The following is a 16,916-nucleotide window of genomic DNA, read 5'->3' on the forward strand; positions in this document are numbered from 1 at the left end:
AGAGCACTTAGGTAAGTTGAACAGTTTAAATAGTAACCTGACCAAGGAAAACAAAAAAGAAATTGATATAGATTGGAGAGAAAAAGGGAGAAATAAGGACCTGACCAGAGATAAGTTAGTCTTTAAGTCAATTTCTGAAAGCTGTCCAACATATGGCAGTATGTAAAACAGGTCTTAAACCAAATAGGATAAAGATAAACCAAAACATGTGATAAAAATTGTTCCAAACTTTCAAGTTTGAACGACTAGCATTAAAGAAGGGAGAAAAATTATAGATTACTTGACTTGCATAAAAAAAAAGAAAGAAAAATTTTTGTTTGGCTAGGTTGCAATAAATGAGCACGTTATTTGAAAACTATGTTGAGAAATTAATGTTCAAAAGTGAAGTTAATTTACCTTGGTCCAATTTCAATTCTCAGCGCATTTTCTGGAATGGTTTTGAAAAATGTTATCTTTGATAAATCCTGGGAGCAAAAAGGTTTGCTTAAGATCCATATCAATTTTTGTTCGTCCTTTTCGGATAAATCTGCAGAAATTCAGAAAGAAAAAAAATAATTATCACCATTGTTTATGGGAAAACAGTGCTTGTAAAAATAGAGTCGACAAATTAATTTTTTTAATATGTCATTTTACAAAATCTATTGCCACCCTGGACAAGTAATTTAAAATATTCGTTCTGGGTTATGTCCTCTGCATATAGACTCATACTGTCTACTTTATAACATCTAAGAAAAATGCAATTTTACCCATTTTCCATAAAAGTTACTTTTAAATATAAATAACTTTCTACTCAATGAATTTTCGTAATTTTTCGATATATTACTATTTTCGGCATAACAAGTACATAATATTGTTTTTGCTTAAAACAACATTTTTAAAAATTTATTTGTCAACTATCTTAACAAACACCAGGAAAACTTATTGAATTATTTTATTCTTATGTAAATCTTCATGAGAATAAGATTACAAAATGGAGGCAATCGGTACTGTTAGATATTGCCCGGGCAACGCCAAGTTAGCTGGACAATTATTATTACAATCGTCATTAATATTTGTAAAATGTCAGAAAGAATGTTATCAAAGCGAAATAAATCTTTACATATAAAATTATTTATGTTAAAATAGTTCCAATAAATGTTAACTTGGTGAAAAGAGTGTTAGAACATAAACAAAATATGTAACGAAAGTAGATCATCCGATTTGTGTCTTTGGTCATGTGGAGTTAATGATGTAAAGAGAAAGCTTGGTTAATTAGTGTTGGAACGGTTAATCGGAATCGGAAAAATCAGAACTTTTTGGGATATCATAATCTGTATCAGAAAAATTTGCGCCTATTTGCCGATGCCAAAACGATTCTTTTAATTGTCTTTTTTATTTGATTTTTGTTTAAAGTAAAATTTTCCATTGCTGGTAATAATGATAAAATAATAAATATTTATTGATTTTAAAATTACCAATAAAGCTAAAATCGATAGATCATCATCCACAAGTGCATTTTGACGTTTAGAAAAATATCTGCATATTAAACATGTGTTTTTACGAAAATCAGGGAAAATAAATAATCTTATAGTAAAAAAATTAGAGATTTATAAAGAATCGGGATCAGTAATTGTATCGGAATCAGGAATTTAGCACAGAATCAGTAATTGCATCAGAATCAGGAAAAATATTGGAATCGTCCTGTCACTATTGGTAATACATGTAATGAGTTTAGTTTAGCGTTTGAAGTCAAATAAGTCGGACAAGTTAACACAAAAGATATTGTCTCTGCATTCTGGAAGCTGAGAGAAACGCAACTTTAGAATAATGTCAAAAATTACATCTTGCAACTCCCAATGGAAAGTCAAGAATAAAGTTATATCAAATACATAATCTATTATTGCTTGGTTTCCTTCGGAGACAGATAAACTTGAATAATGAGAAGAGACAAAGACATAATGGAGAGAGGCATGTTCTTTGCCTGTGCGCTACACAGACTGATATTAATTCATTATATGTGAAACACCCACACATACATACAACAATAGAAGCAATTAATTGCCAAAGTGGCTAATAAAGCCAATTACTGATTACGATATAATCACGTTGATACACTGGTTCCCATTAGATTACTGAAGTTAAGCAACATTGAACCTAGTCAGTACTAAAATGGGTGACCATTTGGGAATTCCAGGTGCTGTATGTGCTCTCCACAGTATTGTCTAGCAGATCTCCTTGCCACTAGACTCAAACAGTGCTGATTCAAGAGAGGTGTGGTTGGAGATTGTGCAACCCTTGCCTCACAATTACACACGCGCAACCAACCTTACAGGGGGTATACATTGTCTTTCAAGGCTGAACAGAGAAGTTTGACATGCTAATTAATCAGTGCATCCCTACTAGAGGAGATAGAACAGATAGAACGTAAAGAAGAGAGGAAATAATCACACATTTATTTGCAATATTTTTTTTAAATGCTTTAATTCAGTGAAGATACAGAAAAAACAAAACACAAAGAGGATGCAATTGGCTTATGGCATTCCAGAGAACAATTGCGCAAAAAAAATAAAAATGCAACAACTTACCTTCATCTTGACAAGAAATATAAAAAGATGTTTCTGTTTGAAGATTCTTAATTTTGCCAGGTTGAACCAATGATCTCAACTTCTGCAGAACAACCTCTTGCCGGCCGGACGTTAGCGCATTGCAACGATAGAATTGGACAAGTACCATTGTGGTTCACTGATTCCGATAAAAAAAAAATGAGAAAAGAAAGTTGTTGAAATAATTCATCCTAATCTGTGTTGAATAGAACTTGGTTAAGAGCAAAGTACAGTACCTGTTCCCATACTATGCTTTATCTCTGCCCATTCAGTGAAGAATAAACTTGGATTTTTGTCCCATTCCAGAGTGCCCTGTTTTGGGGAGCTAAATTTCCCCCACATCAAAAACTAACCTTGTGTCAAACTTTGCTCTCATGGGAAGGCAAGTAAATAGAGATGGTAATATACTTTCAAAGTGAAATGTACAAGATACCATCGGTTATGTAATACAATTGTTAGGTGTGATTAGGTAATCCCTCAATCCACTGAAATTGAAATCCCTGTCCCCAAATTTTTAAATATGACGTTCAAGATGGCCACCAAATTTATTAAGATGTTTATTACTCCTAAAATAAATTATTAATTGTATCTGAGATTTTCCTGCAGTTTTAATATTATTAGATATGGTTAATAATATATCTTAAAGTGATAACAATCTGACTACTGGAAAGGTAATATCTTTAAACTGTCATCCAAGATGACTGACTGAAATCCTTAAAATGATTATAATTTGTTAATTAATCACTCTAAAATGTTTAGAAATTTGAAATTGAGGATTATTAAAAATTTGAATCATTGAAAATTAAAACAGTTAGAAATCTGCACATTTTTTGTTGAAATTTTAATCTTAAATGTTTAGGCAATATACGCTCTCATCAGAGTTAAAAGATACTGTTTCGTCTGTTTAAAAAAAAATTTTTGTCACTCATTTTGGTTGAAGTACATCCATGGCATGTTAACTGGCATTAGGGAGAACAATAAGAATTTACTTCTGATCTGCTCATTATATGATTGCATCGATTAAAATCTTGATCATAGTTTTTGCTTGTTTTTCACTGAGAAAGGCAAAATATTTCATGCGTCAAGAGTTTGTAGAGGAGTAGCTTTTCGAGATGGCCAAATCATGGCGTACACAACTAGTCTCCCTTTTTTTTCAATTTTCTTAGCTGGAGATGGGGCATACTACTGGATGCCAGATGTTCACCCACTATTTTATACATTCCATCAGAGAGATCTTTTTAAGATTCTGTTTCTTTAAGTGCAATTGTTTGTATCTTTCATGCACTTCTTTCATTGGATATATTCGCCAGGTAGTTTGGAAATTTATTTTTTTCAAAAGTCTAGTTGGTTCTTTACTGTTCCGTCTGCCTGCTTCCCTCCGGACTACAACTTGGATGTCTTCAAGTCCAATGTTAACAAATTCCTAATGAACCGCCCCCTTAAGTAAACACTTCATCAAATCTCCACACTAACGTAATGTACTTGCAATAACCCTTATCCCTGAGTGGCTTCCGGGCCTTGATAAGTGGTGATCACTGTGTAAAAAAAAAAAAAAAAAAAAAAAAAAAAGGATGAGATGTCTGTAAGATTTCAGTTTCTTTTCATGTTGTACATAAGACCTTGGTATTTCGTTATCTTTTCCCTATCAGCATCACTGAGGACACTAATTTCTACTAAGGTAGTTTCCCCCAGCACTATGTGACGTGCAAAATACAACCTTTATAGTGAATGACCGTCCTTTACAAGGTTGCATAGAAACATGTGCAGCCATACACAAAACTCAGAGGATCTAGGAGTAAACCTTGAACAAAAATTGTGCTATTAATTTTTTTTTTTTTTTTTACTAGCAGGCCACCCGGCATTACCCGGTCATAAAATACACATAAATATTATATTTTAATTCATACAGAAACTCAGCCATATGCATGCGAGTATTATGTTTTTTTCTAAACAGTTCATTTCTTGTAAGTAAAAAAAACATACTTGAGTGAAGATCAAAACCAAAATCTAAAGACAGCAAGTCAAGTACAATAACCATTAGGCCAGCTTGAAACGATTTTAAAAAGTGTTCTGAAACCTATTTATTCTTAACATGAGAAATCTGTCATGTGAACAATTAATGCACACATATCCATGAAACAGTTAACAAACAGATAAAAATCTGATGCCCCGTACATACCAATTTTTAAATTTTGATCCTTTAGCAGACTGTTTTTCTGGATGGAAACTGATTAAAACGTTTTCCACATATCTGAATACCCTATATACAAAATTTCAAGTCTGTAGATCAAAAATTCGTTGAGTATATAGGTTGAGAATTGTCCTCACACACACACACACTTTTATATATAGATTCATTTTACTAGGGAATCACAGCTTATCAAGCCTTAAAGGGCACTCAAGAATAAGAGCTAATGAGTTTCATGTGACTGGTGAGACAACACTGTGATGATTGGTAGTGATGGAAATTGAGGTTGCCATATTCCATGTCACGATTATGAAGAAAACGCATGATTCAGCAGAGAGAATATTGTGGAAGATGAGTCTTGATAACAAAAAAAGGTGCATTGCTTCAATGAGCAGAGAACCGTAAAGATTATGATCAAGAATAAAATCCACACAATCACATGAAGAGCAAATCAGAAACAAATTCTTATTGTCATATGCAATATCATCTAACATCCTGCTGCAACCTGCAGCCTTCTTCGGGTGTTAAAAACATGCTTCTTTTTCTCTACTATGGAAAAGAGGGTTGGCTCCGCATTACAAGAATTCAAACTATGGGTTTGAGAATGGGTCCGTTGATCATAAAGAAAGTTCAATCTTCAGGGGTTACTAAGATATTTTTTAAAGGCTTTCCTATGACTCAATTTTTCGGAATATCTATACTAATTGTTAATATTCGTGAAAAAATGTTTTACGAAACAGAGGATCGATACCCATGTGTATTTTTGTTTTAAAAAAAAAAAAACACAATGCAAGGGGGGGGGCAACTCCAAGGGAAAAAGTTTTTTGTTTTGTGAAGTTTACCTCCCTTGGGCTAGGCATATGTCATGTTTTCTTTTTCTGTGATTTTGTGATTGGGGGTGTCCAAATGCAGTTTAGTTCTATATTGGGGTGATTAATGATGTTATTATCATCTATCATATGTGCTGCCTCTTTAACGTTTTCTGATCCGCCATCTTTCTTCTGCATCCAGCATTTTGACATCATCCCACATTGGGGAATGGTTACTCCCTTTCTTCCACACATGGTCAGCTAGGGCTGATTTTTCAAGTTCTCCACAAGTGGCAGTTTTTCAGTGTTCCTCTAGTCTTACTTTGAGGGGGGGGCGGCATGTTCCACCTTTGTAAAGTTTCCCACATTTACATGAACACAGTTTTTTGTCATGAGTTTTTCAGTCGGGAGGGGGGGGGGGTTACATGCATAAGGTATTTTTGGAGTTGCTCTTAAACACTGTCCTAATATAGTATCGACTGCATATTATTTAAATTTTTTCAGAAAGGCCCTTCGAACAAGGTTTGCAGACCATGGTGGGTTTTTGGGTTGTGTCTCTTGGCGTTTGATCTGGATTTTCTGGAACTGATGCTATGCTCTCTGGGTAATTGTTTTGATGAAGGGTCATTCTTAGACCGGCTATCTCTTCCTTATATGTAGTGTTGTTATTATATATTGTCCTCGCCCGATGCTGTAGGCATTGGACTATACCTATCTTCACAGCTCATGAGTGGTGTGAGTTAAAGTTAAGGTGTTGTCCTATAAAGGTTGACTTTCCGTATACGGATGTCATGCGGGTTATCACTGCATCTCGGAAGGATAGTTTGTTGTCATGTTCCTTTTCCATGGTGAACTGAATTGATGGATGAATTGAGTTCAAATGTTTCAGTAGTACTTGGACGTCCCCCTGGTGGGGCCAGAGTATGAAAATGTCATCCTCATATCGTAACCACATTGTTGGTTTTTGTGGGGCTAATCTTATTGATCAAAGTGCTTCATATACATGTTGGCTAACACTGGCAATAGTGGTGATCCCATAACTCGGCCTTCTTCCTGTCAGTATATATCAGTTCCTATCGTGAAATGTGTGGTGTTTACGCAGAGGGATAGCATCGCCATTAAGTTGTTAATTGTAATGCAGAGCCAACCCTCTTTTCCTTAGTAGAGAAAAAGAAGCATGTTTTCAACACCCGAAGAAGGTCGCAGGTTGCAGCAACCGAAACATTGTGCTGATAACACCCAAGATGAGAATAATAGTCTGATTAATCAACATAACACAAGTATCCCACAGATATGTTCGCAAATCTCATCATTGGCAAGCCATATACAGTAATGAATGTTGCGACAAGATTCATTTTAAACAGTTAATACATTGAATCTTCTTAATATGATTCATAGCACAGTATAGATCAAGCTAAATTTTTCTTATCCGACAATCCCAAAATATCCGACTGTGTATCTTTAAGGTTTCCAATATACAGTAAAAATCTGAGCCAGATTAAAAAATTCATCCTAACAAAACCACTAACACTCATCTTAGTATTCCCATTATAAAATATACAATTTATTTTGAACATGCATTCAAAAGAAATTGACTGAAAATTATTTATGACAGCAACTTTGAACATTTTACCTTACAAAAGATGAAGATTAATGTGTTAGATATTTTTGTAGTATGCTCGTGCAGCAAAAAAGTGCTGAGGGTTTACAAGTCCACCCTTAGTCACAGACATATATGTTAAATCTGAAATTTATGTATATCTGGTTGGCATAAATCACAGCAAAACTTCCAGGGCTGTTTGTTTTAGTTATAGCTTAAACTCCTCAACTTAACATTCACAAGCAACATTAACTGGAACAAATACATTGAGGACATTGCAAAGGTTGCTGCAAAGAAGGTGGGTTCCCTTTACCATACTAGAAAATTACTAACACCTTTCAGTATCCTATGCTTCTACAAAGCCACCATTTACCCATACATGGAGTATTGTTGCTAGATCTGACTGTGCCTAAATCAAAACGTAGATTCCATGAACGAAGCTTCTTTCTTAGAACTGCACGCCTGTAGAACTCTGTTCCGTCTGCCTGCTTCCCACCTGACTACAACCTGGATGTCTTCAAGTTCAACGTAAACAAATTCCTAATGAACCGCCACCTCAAGTAAACACTTCAATAAATCTCCACACTAACGTATTGTACGTGCAATAACCCTTATCCCTGAGTGGCTTCCGGCCCTTGATAAGTGGTGACCACCGTGTGTAAAAAAAAAAAATCTCTAATCGAATAGGCACTGCACTATGAACCAAGCTCTAACCCCTGACCCATCCTCGTAATGTTGCATCCCTCTTCCTGTTTTACAAGTATTTTCATTGGATGATGGACTCCTTCCACTTGTACACCCCCTCTCCCACACACCTGATAAACCCGTTGAGCAACAAAATCCCATTCCTTCTCTATAGCGGTCCCTAGATGCCGGAAAGCTTTCTACTTAATTAGTTCCTTCAGACCTACATTTTGGAATTCCCTCCTTGCTTTCTGCTTCTTTTACTGTACAAACATGCAGATGTTTAAATGTAATGTAAACCAACATCTCACTTATCTGCTTACATAGTCCCCCGTAAACATGGTTACAAATAGTAGCCCTCCCCCCTTATGTCCAAGTGGCAATGTACCTTGGTTTGGAATGAACAAGAGTAAAAAAAAAAAGAAAACTGAATAAATAAGCCGACTCTCAGCTTGCAAGAATAATAGGTCAGGATCTTATATACAAGACCTAGTATCTATATCTCTTTTCTATGATATAAAACGAACTTTGTGTGGGTGTGTGAGTTCATTCCTTATGCATTTCTAAACGGTTGAGACGATCTTTTTAAAATTTCACACAAATGTAATTTATGTGCCTGGCTATGTTCTTAGACAGGTTTTGTATCAGAATGCTTTCAATAAGTATTGATAAGTATCGATAATTATCGATAAGTATCGATAATTATCGATAAGTATTGATAAGCATCGATAAGTATCGATAAGTATCGATAAGTATCGATAAGTATTGATAAGTATCACTAATCGAAAAAATCCAATGAAAGAAACAGGTTAATACATTATATAGCTTAGCATCACAAGTACAACATTTGAAAAGTTTTATTACTGTACAAATGGAAAGGGCCGAGATATAAAATCAAGAGTGGGTTCTTTGATATGACAAAGGTGCATTCAAAATAAATGTTTCTGTTTAGAACAGAATTGAAGCATGATACAGTAGAACCCCGGGATACAACATTAAAATTAATAACAAAATACAGTATAGTATATAATACACATGTATAGAATCAAATAACATTATAAATAACACTGTAACGTGAGGCAAACACCATAACCAGAGGCCAGAAAAACATTGTATTCCACATTGTAACTTAAAAGCCATTACATATAAAAATAATTTTATAAAATGAATGTTAGGTTCTCTACAATGTATTGTGGAATAAGTCACTGCAGGGATGCATGTGAAGCTTCCACCCAGTGCACCGTGGTGGGTCCCCAACTTGAGCAGGCAATTAATCGATTTGTTTCAATAATAAGTGAAGCATGCATGGTTCCCATGAGTGCACAGTGAACAAGGCATAAAAAAATGACTAAGTTCAGCATCCCCCCCCCCATTTAGCCCCAAAAGTCCACAGGGGACGTCAAATCCTTGTGAAAATGAACAAACGGTGCTGCAGTTTTAGGCCTTAACATATGTAAATTTGAGTTCTGCACCATGCAAAAAAAGAAATGACTAAGTTCATCATTTGCTCCCCCCACCATTTAGTCCCAAAAGTCCCCAAGGCCTTAACATATTTCAATTTGAGTTCAGCACCATGCAAAACTGCTAAATAGACATACACAGAAAATTTTGGACAAATATGGTAAAATAGTCCCAAAAATGGAGTGCTTTTATTAGCTCTAAAAGAACCCCTGGGACACACCCAAGAGTTATTGTGAAGTATAGACAAACAAAATTATATAGAAATCAGTTACAACTTTTTAGAAAGTTTTATAAAAATCCAAGGCATCAATTTTTTTTTAATCAACACAAAAGTGTCAATTTTAGCCATTTTAACCTGAAAGGCACCTCTACAGAGTTTTTCCTGAAAATCTGTTCTGTTACTTTTTTACTCATATTATGTTTAATGTTTGTGCAAAATTTCAGAAAATTTCAAGGCGTAGTTATTGATAAAAGTGTAGACGGACGAACGGACAAAGGTGAATTTACAGGTCCACCCTCCTTTTGTCGAGGGATCAATAAAATAGAAACATTTGTTCATCTTCATTTAATCCTGGGCAATATTAGGTCCCCTGCTAGTTCCCAAATAAATGCAGTTTAACCAGGATTGCAGAGTCAGAAGTCAGAAGTCAGAATCATTATCTGATTCTCAAACCTCAAAAATATCCAAATCTTCTTGCCTTTCAATATTCAGATTATTGATTCTTTAAATTTGACTCCTTCAAAAACTTCCGACATCAACTTTGCAACCTTGAACTTAACTTCAGCAATCTTATGATACCGATGTGTAAACGTGATAATAGTTGCATGTACAGAAAACTATAAATGTTTTAATGTTTTATTAAACTGGCGATAATTACTGACACACAAAACCAATGTAATATATACCATTCATGCAGAGGTGACCTAAAAGAACTTTTGTTTTTTTTTATTCACTAAATCTTAAAAAATCATTTCAAAATGTCAATGGTTCTTGTAATTTCATGTTCTATTAATAACATTACGAATTATATAGATTGGACATTATCATCATCATCAACATCAGCAGCCCTGCTCTTTTAACAGCATTGGCGACCACAGCTCTCCAAATTGTAGAGCCATTGGAATCTCGGAAAGACAAGCATAGACAGTAGTTTCCCCATTGCTTTCCATCTTAATTTGGGGGTGCATCTTCCCGGTGAGTTAAACGTGCCCCCAGATACCAACCTTGAAATTTCTACAACTCTGCACGGTACATACAACGTCTAGCCTTCAAAAATGGTCACCTACCTGGTACTGGCCAGGCTCATCATTGCTTAACTTTAGTGATTTGGCAGAAACTGGTGTGTTAATGGGATTGTGTCGTATATATACATTAGTGTCCTCAAAATCTGTCTCCTTGGCTTGCCTCTCAGAGTATTTAACAAGTTGTTGGTTTGATATGGAGTTGTTTTTTTGTCTTTACTTTTATTCACCCAAAACAATGGGGACCTGAGTAAGAAGTTGGACAGCAAACTGTTCACATTGCATTTAAATTTCTGTATGTTCTTTAGTATGGTCAGCAGAAATAGTGAGCAGGTAGGGAATTCCACAGGCAGGCACTCCAAGAAAATGAGCTACAAAGAGTGTTTTCCTATATGCTGCTCATGAGAATAATTTTTTTTTTTTAATTACCAAATTCTAATAGCACTCACCTACTTGTTGGGATGCAATAGGTATGATGAGAGGTTTGACTTGAATCCTTTACCCCCTTCCCCACATAGATGCATGCTTTTGTACAATGAAGGAGAGATATCCTGCAGGGACAGTAAACAGGTTAGAACGTTCTCAAAACAGGAGATAAAAGGCTTAACATGCCAAAATAAAAACAGTCCAGACAGGCTTTCCGCATGTCCCAGCAACGATTCCATGATCTCCAGCCAGACTGAATAACCATTGCTCGAAATTATCACCAGGTGGACCTAAGCTGCTTACACAAAAAAGCGGCACGGATAAAAGTCTTATATAAAAACTGTAAACGGACAAAATACTCTATCCCTTACTAAGGAAGCTACGCAAGCAACAATGGATATTCCATGCTCACAAACTTTTTCTCCCTAGTATTTCGCATTTGTAAAGTTTTCTTTGTAAAATTATGCTGACGTTAATAATTTCCTCAGTCTTGGAGGATTCCTTCAGTAACAAGAAGCAACACATTTACAATCATGCAATACTGTTTTTGCACTTGAATGATGTTCCAGAATTTTTGTCTTACAAAAAATACACATCTCACCGCACCATTAATCAACCCCAATCTTTTTAATTTCACCCACACGGGGAGACAGTTCACCAAGGACTGTGACTTGCATATATATAGTACACAAAAAAAAATATCTTTTTCTGGTTAATAAAAATCATTATTATTTAAATGTTTTTAATTGTTCCTGAGTCGTCATTATTTGCTGATGTTTATTTTCTCTTGTTACAGAAAGGAGTTTTGATCCATGCTCTCGACTTCGTCATGAATTCAAAGACCAGTCAATCCCCCTTCTTCACTCTACAAATTTGATGAGGAAGGGCTGTGTGACAAATTCAGTATGACAAACTGACTTATCTCCCTTGATTAAATTTCCACCATTTTTAAACCGATTATAATTGTGGATAAGCTTTTGTTAAAAATACATCTAGCATATCTTCTACTGGATCATTTTTCGTAATTTTTGGAATTTATACTAATTTTGCCATGACACGTAAGTATGTAATAAGGAATACCGATGTAAACAAGTGCGTATAGTTTTTTATTCGCTTTGACCATTTTTGAAGAAATGTCTGGTCAATATGTAAAAAATTTGATGATCAAGAAAAATAAAGTTTTTAAAAACACATAAATAAAAATGAAAGAAAATAAAATAAACATTTTTTAGCAAAAATTATCTAATAAAGAAAAATCTCCGCAAAAGTTGGGGGTTGTGGGAGTAGATATGATATTATTTTCCTTTAAGGCCCATCACGTTCGTATGGAAAAAAATATATTTTTTTGTAGATTTCAGTATGCTTTAACAAAATATTTCCGTCGCAAATTTACCATTTGCATGGTATTAACCTCTGAACCCTTGGACTATTTTCCGCCATTTGACAGACTCCATGCGTGAGCACGCAGTAGCATAAACGAAGGCTGTTAAATGTGCACTTGCGTACAAAAATGCCTTCTCACATAGCGTAGTAATCTTTGGCGGACAATTTAAAAATAGATGCAAAACAAGTAGTTTTCCAGATATTAAGCCATGTAATCCTATATTATCAGTGGTGGCTATTTCCTACGCATAAGCGTGCGCATTTTTGATATGCGCTTGTACAGAAATGGCCACCACTGATAAGATAGAATTACATATCTGGAAAACTACTTGTCCTCACATTAAAAATCGGCCTTGTGCCTAATTTGCTCGGTGGGGGAGCAAATAAATACCCAGTCTTTCATATCATGAAAACTCTTTCTCTGCAGAGTGCAGCGGAAACGGTTAACAGATTCGTTTTTAGCACACCGAAAAAAAAAAAATGGGTTTTTTTTCTATACGAACGTGAGACGGGCCTTAAAGTAAAATTTTGCCGTTGATAATTAGTGTGAAAGTGAAAGTACAGAAATATTTTTTTAAAAACTTCCCATGTTAAGAATGGCTTTTAAAATAATGACGTTATTATTTCAGCACGGTCCGTAAAATTGCATTGAAATTACGGTATTATTATACAAACACCGTGACAGCGTTAGGGTTAGGGTTAGGATTAGGGTTAGGGTTAGGTTTAGGGTTAGGGTTAATTCGCTGTCACGGTGTTTGTATAGTTTTACCGAAATTACTATATCATGACTGTTTTCGGCTATAAATATGTTTTTATCCCTAATTTTAATTGTTTGAGTAGCGTTGAAGTGGCCATCGTTTTAGGTTAAAAAAAAAAAAAAAAAAAAGAAAGAAAGACGAAGTTTTTATTCGGCACCTTCCGGCGGTTTACTAACCTACCCGGAATATGTCGACGATAACGCAGCCTCTTCTGCAGAAGTACAAATAATTGAATTAATTCAAATATGAAAAACATTATTTGTGACGAGAGAAATAGTTAAATTCAAATATTTTTTTAATAATGCAGGCTAACTACACATATTTACAATGTAAATGTTGCATCAATTATTGGTGCGTTGCGACCGTTGCGTTGCCATAATTTGAATGAAATAAAACCGACTAAACCTAAAACTAAACTAATGTTTAATAATATTTTTCAAATTCTATAGAAGTACCAAACTACTGAACCAACAGAAATATATATATATATATATATATATATATATATATATATATATATATATATATATATAATTTAAAGGGTTCATTTTTACTCCAACGACCAAAATGAGATAAAAATCAATATTTAGTCAAGATCAAAAACTGTTGCACGAAAACTGAAAGTAAAAAGTCATTTGATGTTTACCGTTTTTCGCCGTTTCTGTCGACAAGTTGAAAACTGATATGATTTGCAAAAAGTTATTAAAGTTCTTTATTGGTAAATTAATTTAGTAGTAGTATATTATATTATGTAATGACGTATAATCAACTTTTTGTATAAAAAAAAATATATAAGTTTTGAAAGTTTTTTTGTTTTTTTTTAATATTAAAACTTGACTACAATTTAAATAGCTTTAAAGTTACATCATGAATTATTAAAAAAATAAACAATTCATGCAAATAAATTGAAAACTAAGTTATTTCCGAATAATATACCGGCCAAATCACGAACCCACGTGGTTTCGCGCACGTATTAATTTCGGCGCTAGATTTGATTTTAATTTAAAATTTCGTAAAAATAACACAGCTTCACTAATTGTTAGTGAAGATAAGACTCTTATAGTCCATCATTTTGTAATTAAAAAACTAATTCTAAAAATTGCTTATAAAAATTCGTACCTTTTCCAACACTTTAGTTATTACAGGTATACGAGGATGGATAGATGGATGTTCGTCGCTAAAAAATAAAAACAACACGAATTTAAACGCTGGGCGAAGCAGAGTTATTTCCCTTGCACAAAATCGAGCATTTCCATGACGTAATTAGATTGAAAATTGTTGGGTATTTATTTCTCTCTCACGGTGAGAAGTTGTGACACTAGGGGCGAAAAGGGGAGGAGCTCTCTGACCTCTGACTCCATTCGGGTGACGGATCGACTGTTTTGTCAGTGATGTAGCCCCACTTTCGTGGTGTTTTAATAAAATTAGTTTTCGTCAGGACCTACATCTTTTTCGACTGACAAAACTACTTATCTGTCACAATTATTATTGGGGGGTTCTTTTACTAACAACTAATTTTTCATTGTAAATATTTTATTTGATATATAGAATTTTTATCCCCAACTCCCCACATCCTGTATATATATTATCATTTCGGGTATTAGTTAGGATTTTCATGGAGTGAATCTGGTATTATGGCGAAAGAGTCTAGTTAAGTTAATAATATGTTAGTTAGGTCCATATTAACCCAAGCCTCCCCCCTTTTTCGGCCTCGTGCCACACTTTATGTCAAATTTATTTTTTCATAAATGAATATTGACACTAGTGGCGAAAAGAGAAGGAGCCTGGGCAACACCATCAACATTTCCTGGTAGGTGCGTCTTGGGTGGTTGACAATAAACTAACCATTTTACAAAGTGAGAAAGTCTGCGGACCAGCAACATACTGCAGTCTACAGAAAAATTCCATTTCAGAAAGAAATGGCATAGATTCTGCTGATTTCCGAATTAATGTCTAGAATCAAAGTGGAGTACCTGATTTTAGGCCGCCGGGTGAATCTCAGCATTCTGAGATCACAAAAATGTTCAGTTCATACTCCCAGGTTTGGCCTCTTCTTTAGGGTGTAGGGATAGATTTATTTGGTATTATCTGAGACATCCTCAGAGAGGAATGCCGAGTCGGAACACCAATAACATTTTAAGTATTATTGTTTTCCTACATCCTATGCTAGTCCACCTGAAACAAAAACTGAGATTCTACTGTTTTAGGCGATTAACTTGGTGGTAAAAATAAATAAAACAATTATTTTTTTTTAATTTTAGATTTTAGTTTTGCATGTAAATTTAACCTGAAATGGGTAATCATTTCTGGACCAGATAACATTTTTAAGGACATTTAAACATTTTTTTTTTTTTTTTTTTAAACAGTGGTCACCACTTATCAAGGCCCGGAAGCCACTCAGGGATAAGGGTTATTGCAAGTACATTACATTAGTGTGGAGATTTGATGAAGTGTTTACTTAAGGGGGCGGTTCATTAGGAATTTGTTAACGTTGGACTTGAACACATCCAAGTTCTAGTCAGGTGGGAAGCAGGCAGACGGAACAGAGTTCCACAGGCGTGCAGTTCTAAGAAAGAAGCTTTGTTCATGGAATCCACGTTTTGATTTAGGCACAGATAAAGAGTGGGGGAAATTTTTCACAGTGGATTCGGCTAGACGGGTGTTTTTCGTGAAAGATTGGCGAGGGGGGGCCAGAGATTGGAGTTCAGACGAGCACCTGCCATGGAAATAACAATAAAACAAGGAAAGGCTCGCAATGTCTCTTCTGTGGGAGAGAGGTTGCAAGGTAGAGAAAAGGGCATCCCCACTTTTTTATCTTGGCCATTTTTTTAAATTTCTTTGATATCAATTGTAGGGGTTATTGTTAGAGAAGATCTACTGAAAATACGTATTAAAATATGTTATAAGTAAAATAATTACTTTTAGAGCAAAACTGAGCTTTAATCGTCCCGCGTGCTATCAATTTATTTTTCATGTCATCTTATACTTACATGGCATAAACCTTTTTTGTTATATTTTTTATATTGCCACCCAGACTTAGGATTATTGGAAAGACTAAGTAAAAGCATGTTTTTCTAAGTTATAATTAAATTTTATTTTTGCGTGAATCGATTTCAAAATTACATTCAATCTGTCATAAATTTATAAGTTTTAAGAAAGTTCAACCCTATAGAAACAAATGCAAAAAACTGTTTTTTATATATATATATATATATATATATTTATATATATATATATATATATATATATATATATATATATATATAAGTTTAGTGGTTAAAGTTAAATTCTGAAAATCAAAATATAAACACATATATTCGAGTTAAGAGTTTAAGGAATATATAGAAGGGGAGGTATGTTATATATTGCTATATATTCTTTGTGTCAAACAATAAATTCTTAACTATTGAGCTTGAAGGAGACTAGGACATATAAATCCTAATTCTGTTGCAAAAGAATAATGAAACGAATGGAATTGAAGGAAACAAAAACTCAATTGATGGATAAGATAAACGTGTCGTTCATTTACTGTTGAAAGAATGAATGTTTTAGATGTAACCATCATTCGTTGCGGACTGGTGTTGTAGAAAGAAAAGGAAATGTGTGTTCATCTCAAGTTCGGGTCACTATCGTTTGTTCGCACATGGGAAGAGAAGTGAGTAATGTAATAGAACGAGAAATGGCAGTCCATCGTGTAGACAAAGAAAAGGATAGAGGGTTGATGTCAGTTAGCAGTCAGCTACGCGAAGGTGTTCTCAGGGACCAGTAGTAGATAGAGAGAGA

The 16,916-nt window shown here is 34.5% G+C and overlaps 1 protein-coding gene across 2 annotated transcripts in view; it reads right to left on the reverse strand.

Annotated features, from left to right (window-relative positions):
- The window catches only part of LOC145254352 (phosphoribosylformylglycinamidine synthase-like), a 99,606-nt gene extending 85,132 nt beyond the window's left edge, over positions 1 to 14,474 (reverse strand). The window contains exons 1-3 of one of the 2 annotated variants that reach the window (XM_080113017.1): positions 14,253 to 14,474; positions 2,565 to 2,721; positions 397 to 526 (exon numbers count right to left, since the gene is read on the reverse strand). In XM_080113017.1, coding sequence (XP_079969143.1) covers positions 397 to 526; positions 2,565 to 2,712 — 278 coding nt within the window. In that variant the 5' untranslated portion in view covers positions 2,713 to 2,721; positions 14,253 to 14,474. Of the gene's footprint in view, positions 1 to 396; positions 527 to 2,564; positions 2,722 to 13,779; positions 13,910 to 14,252 lie in introns of those variants that run through there. The other variant, XM_080113018.1, reaches the window with a different exon arrangement.
- Between the last annotated feature and the right edge of the window lie 2,442 nt (positions 14,475 to 16,916).

The sequence above is a fragment of the Euprymna scolopes genome, chromosome 3 (genome assembly GCF_053919585.1).
Source record: "Euprymna scolopes isolate OS-2025 chromosome 3, ASM5391958v1, whole genome shotgun sequence".
NCBI classification, from domain to species: Eukaryota; Metazoa; Mollusca; class Cephalopoda; order Sepiida; family Sepiolidae; genus Euprymna; species Euprymna scolopes.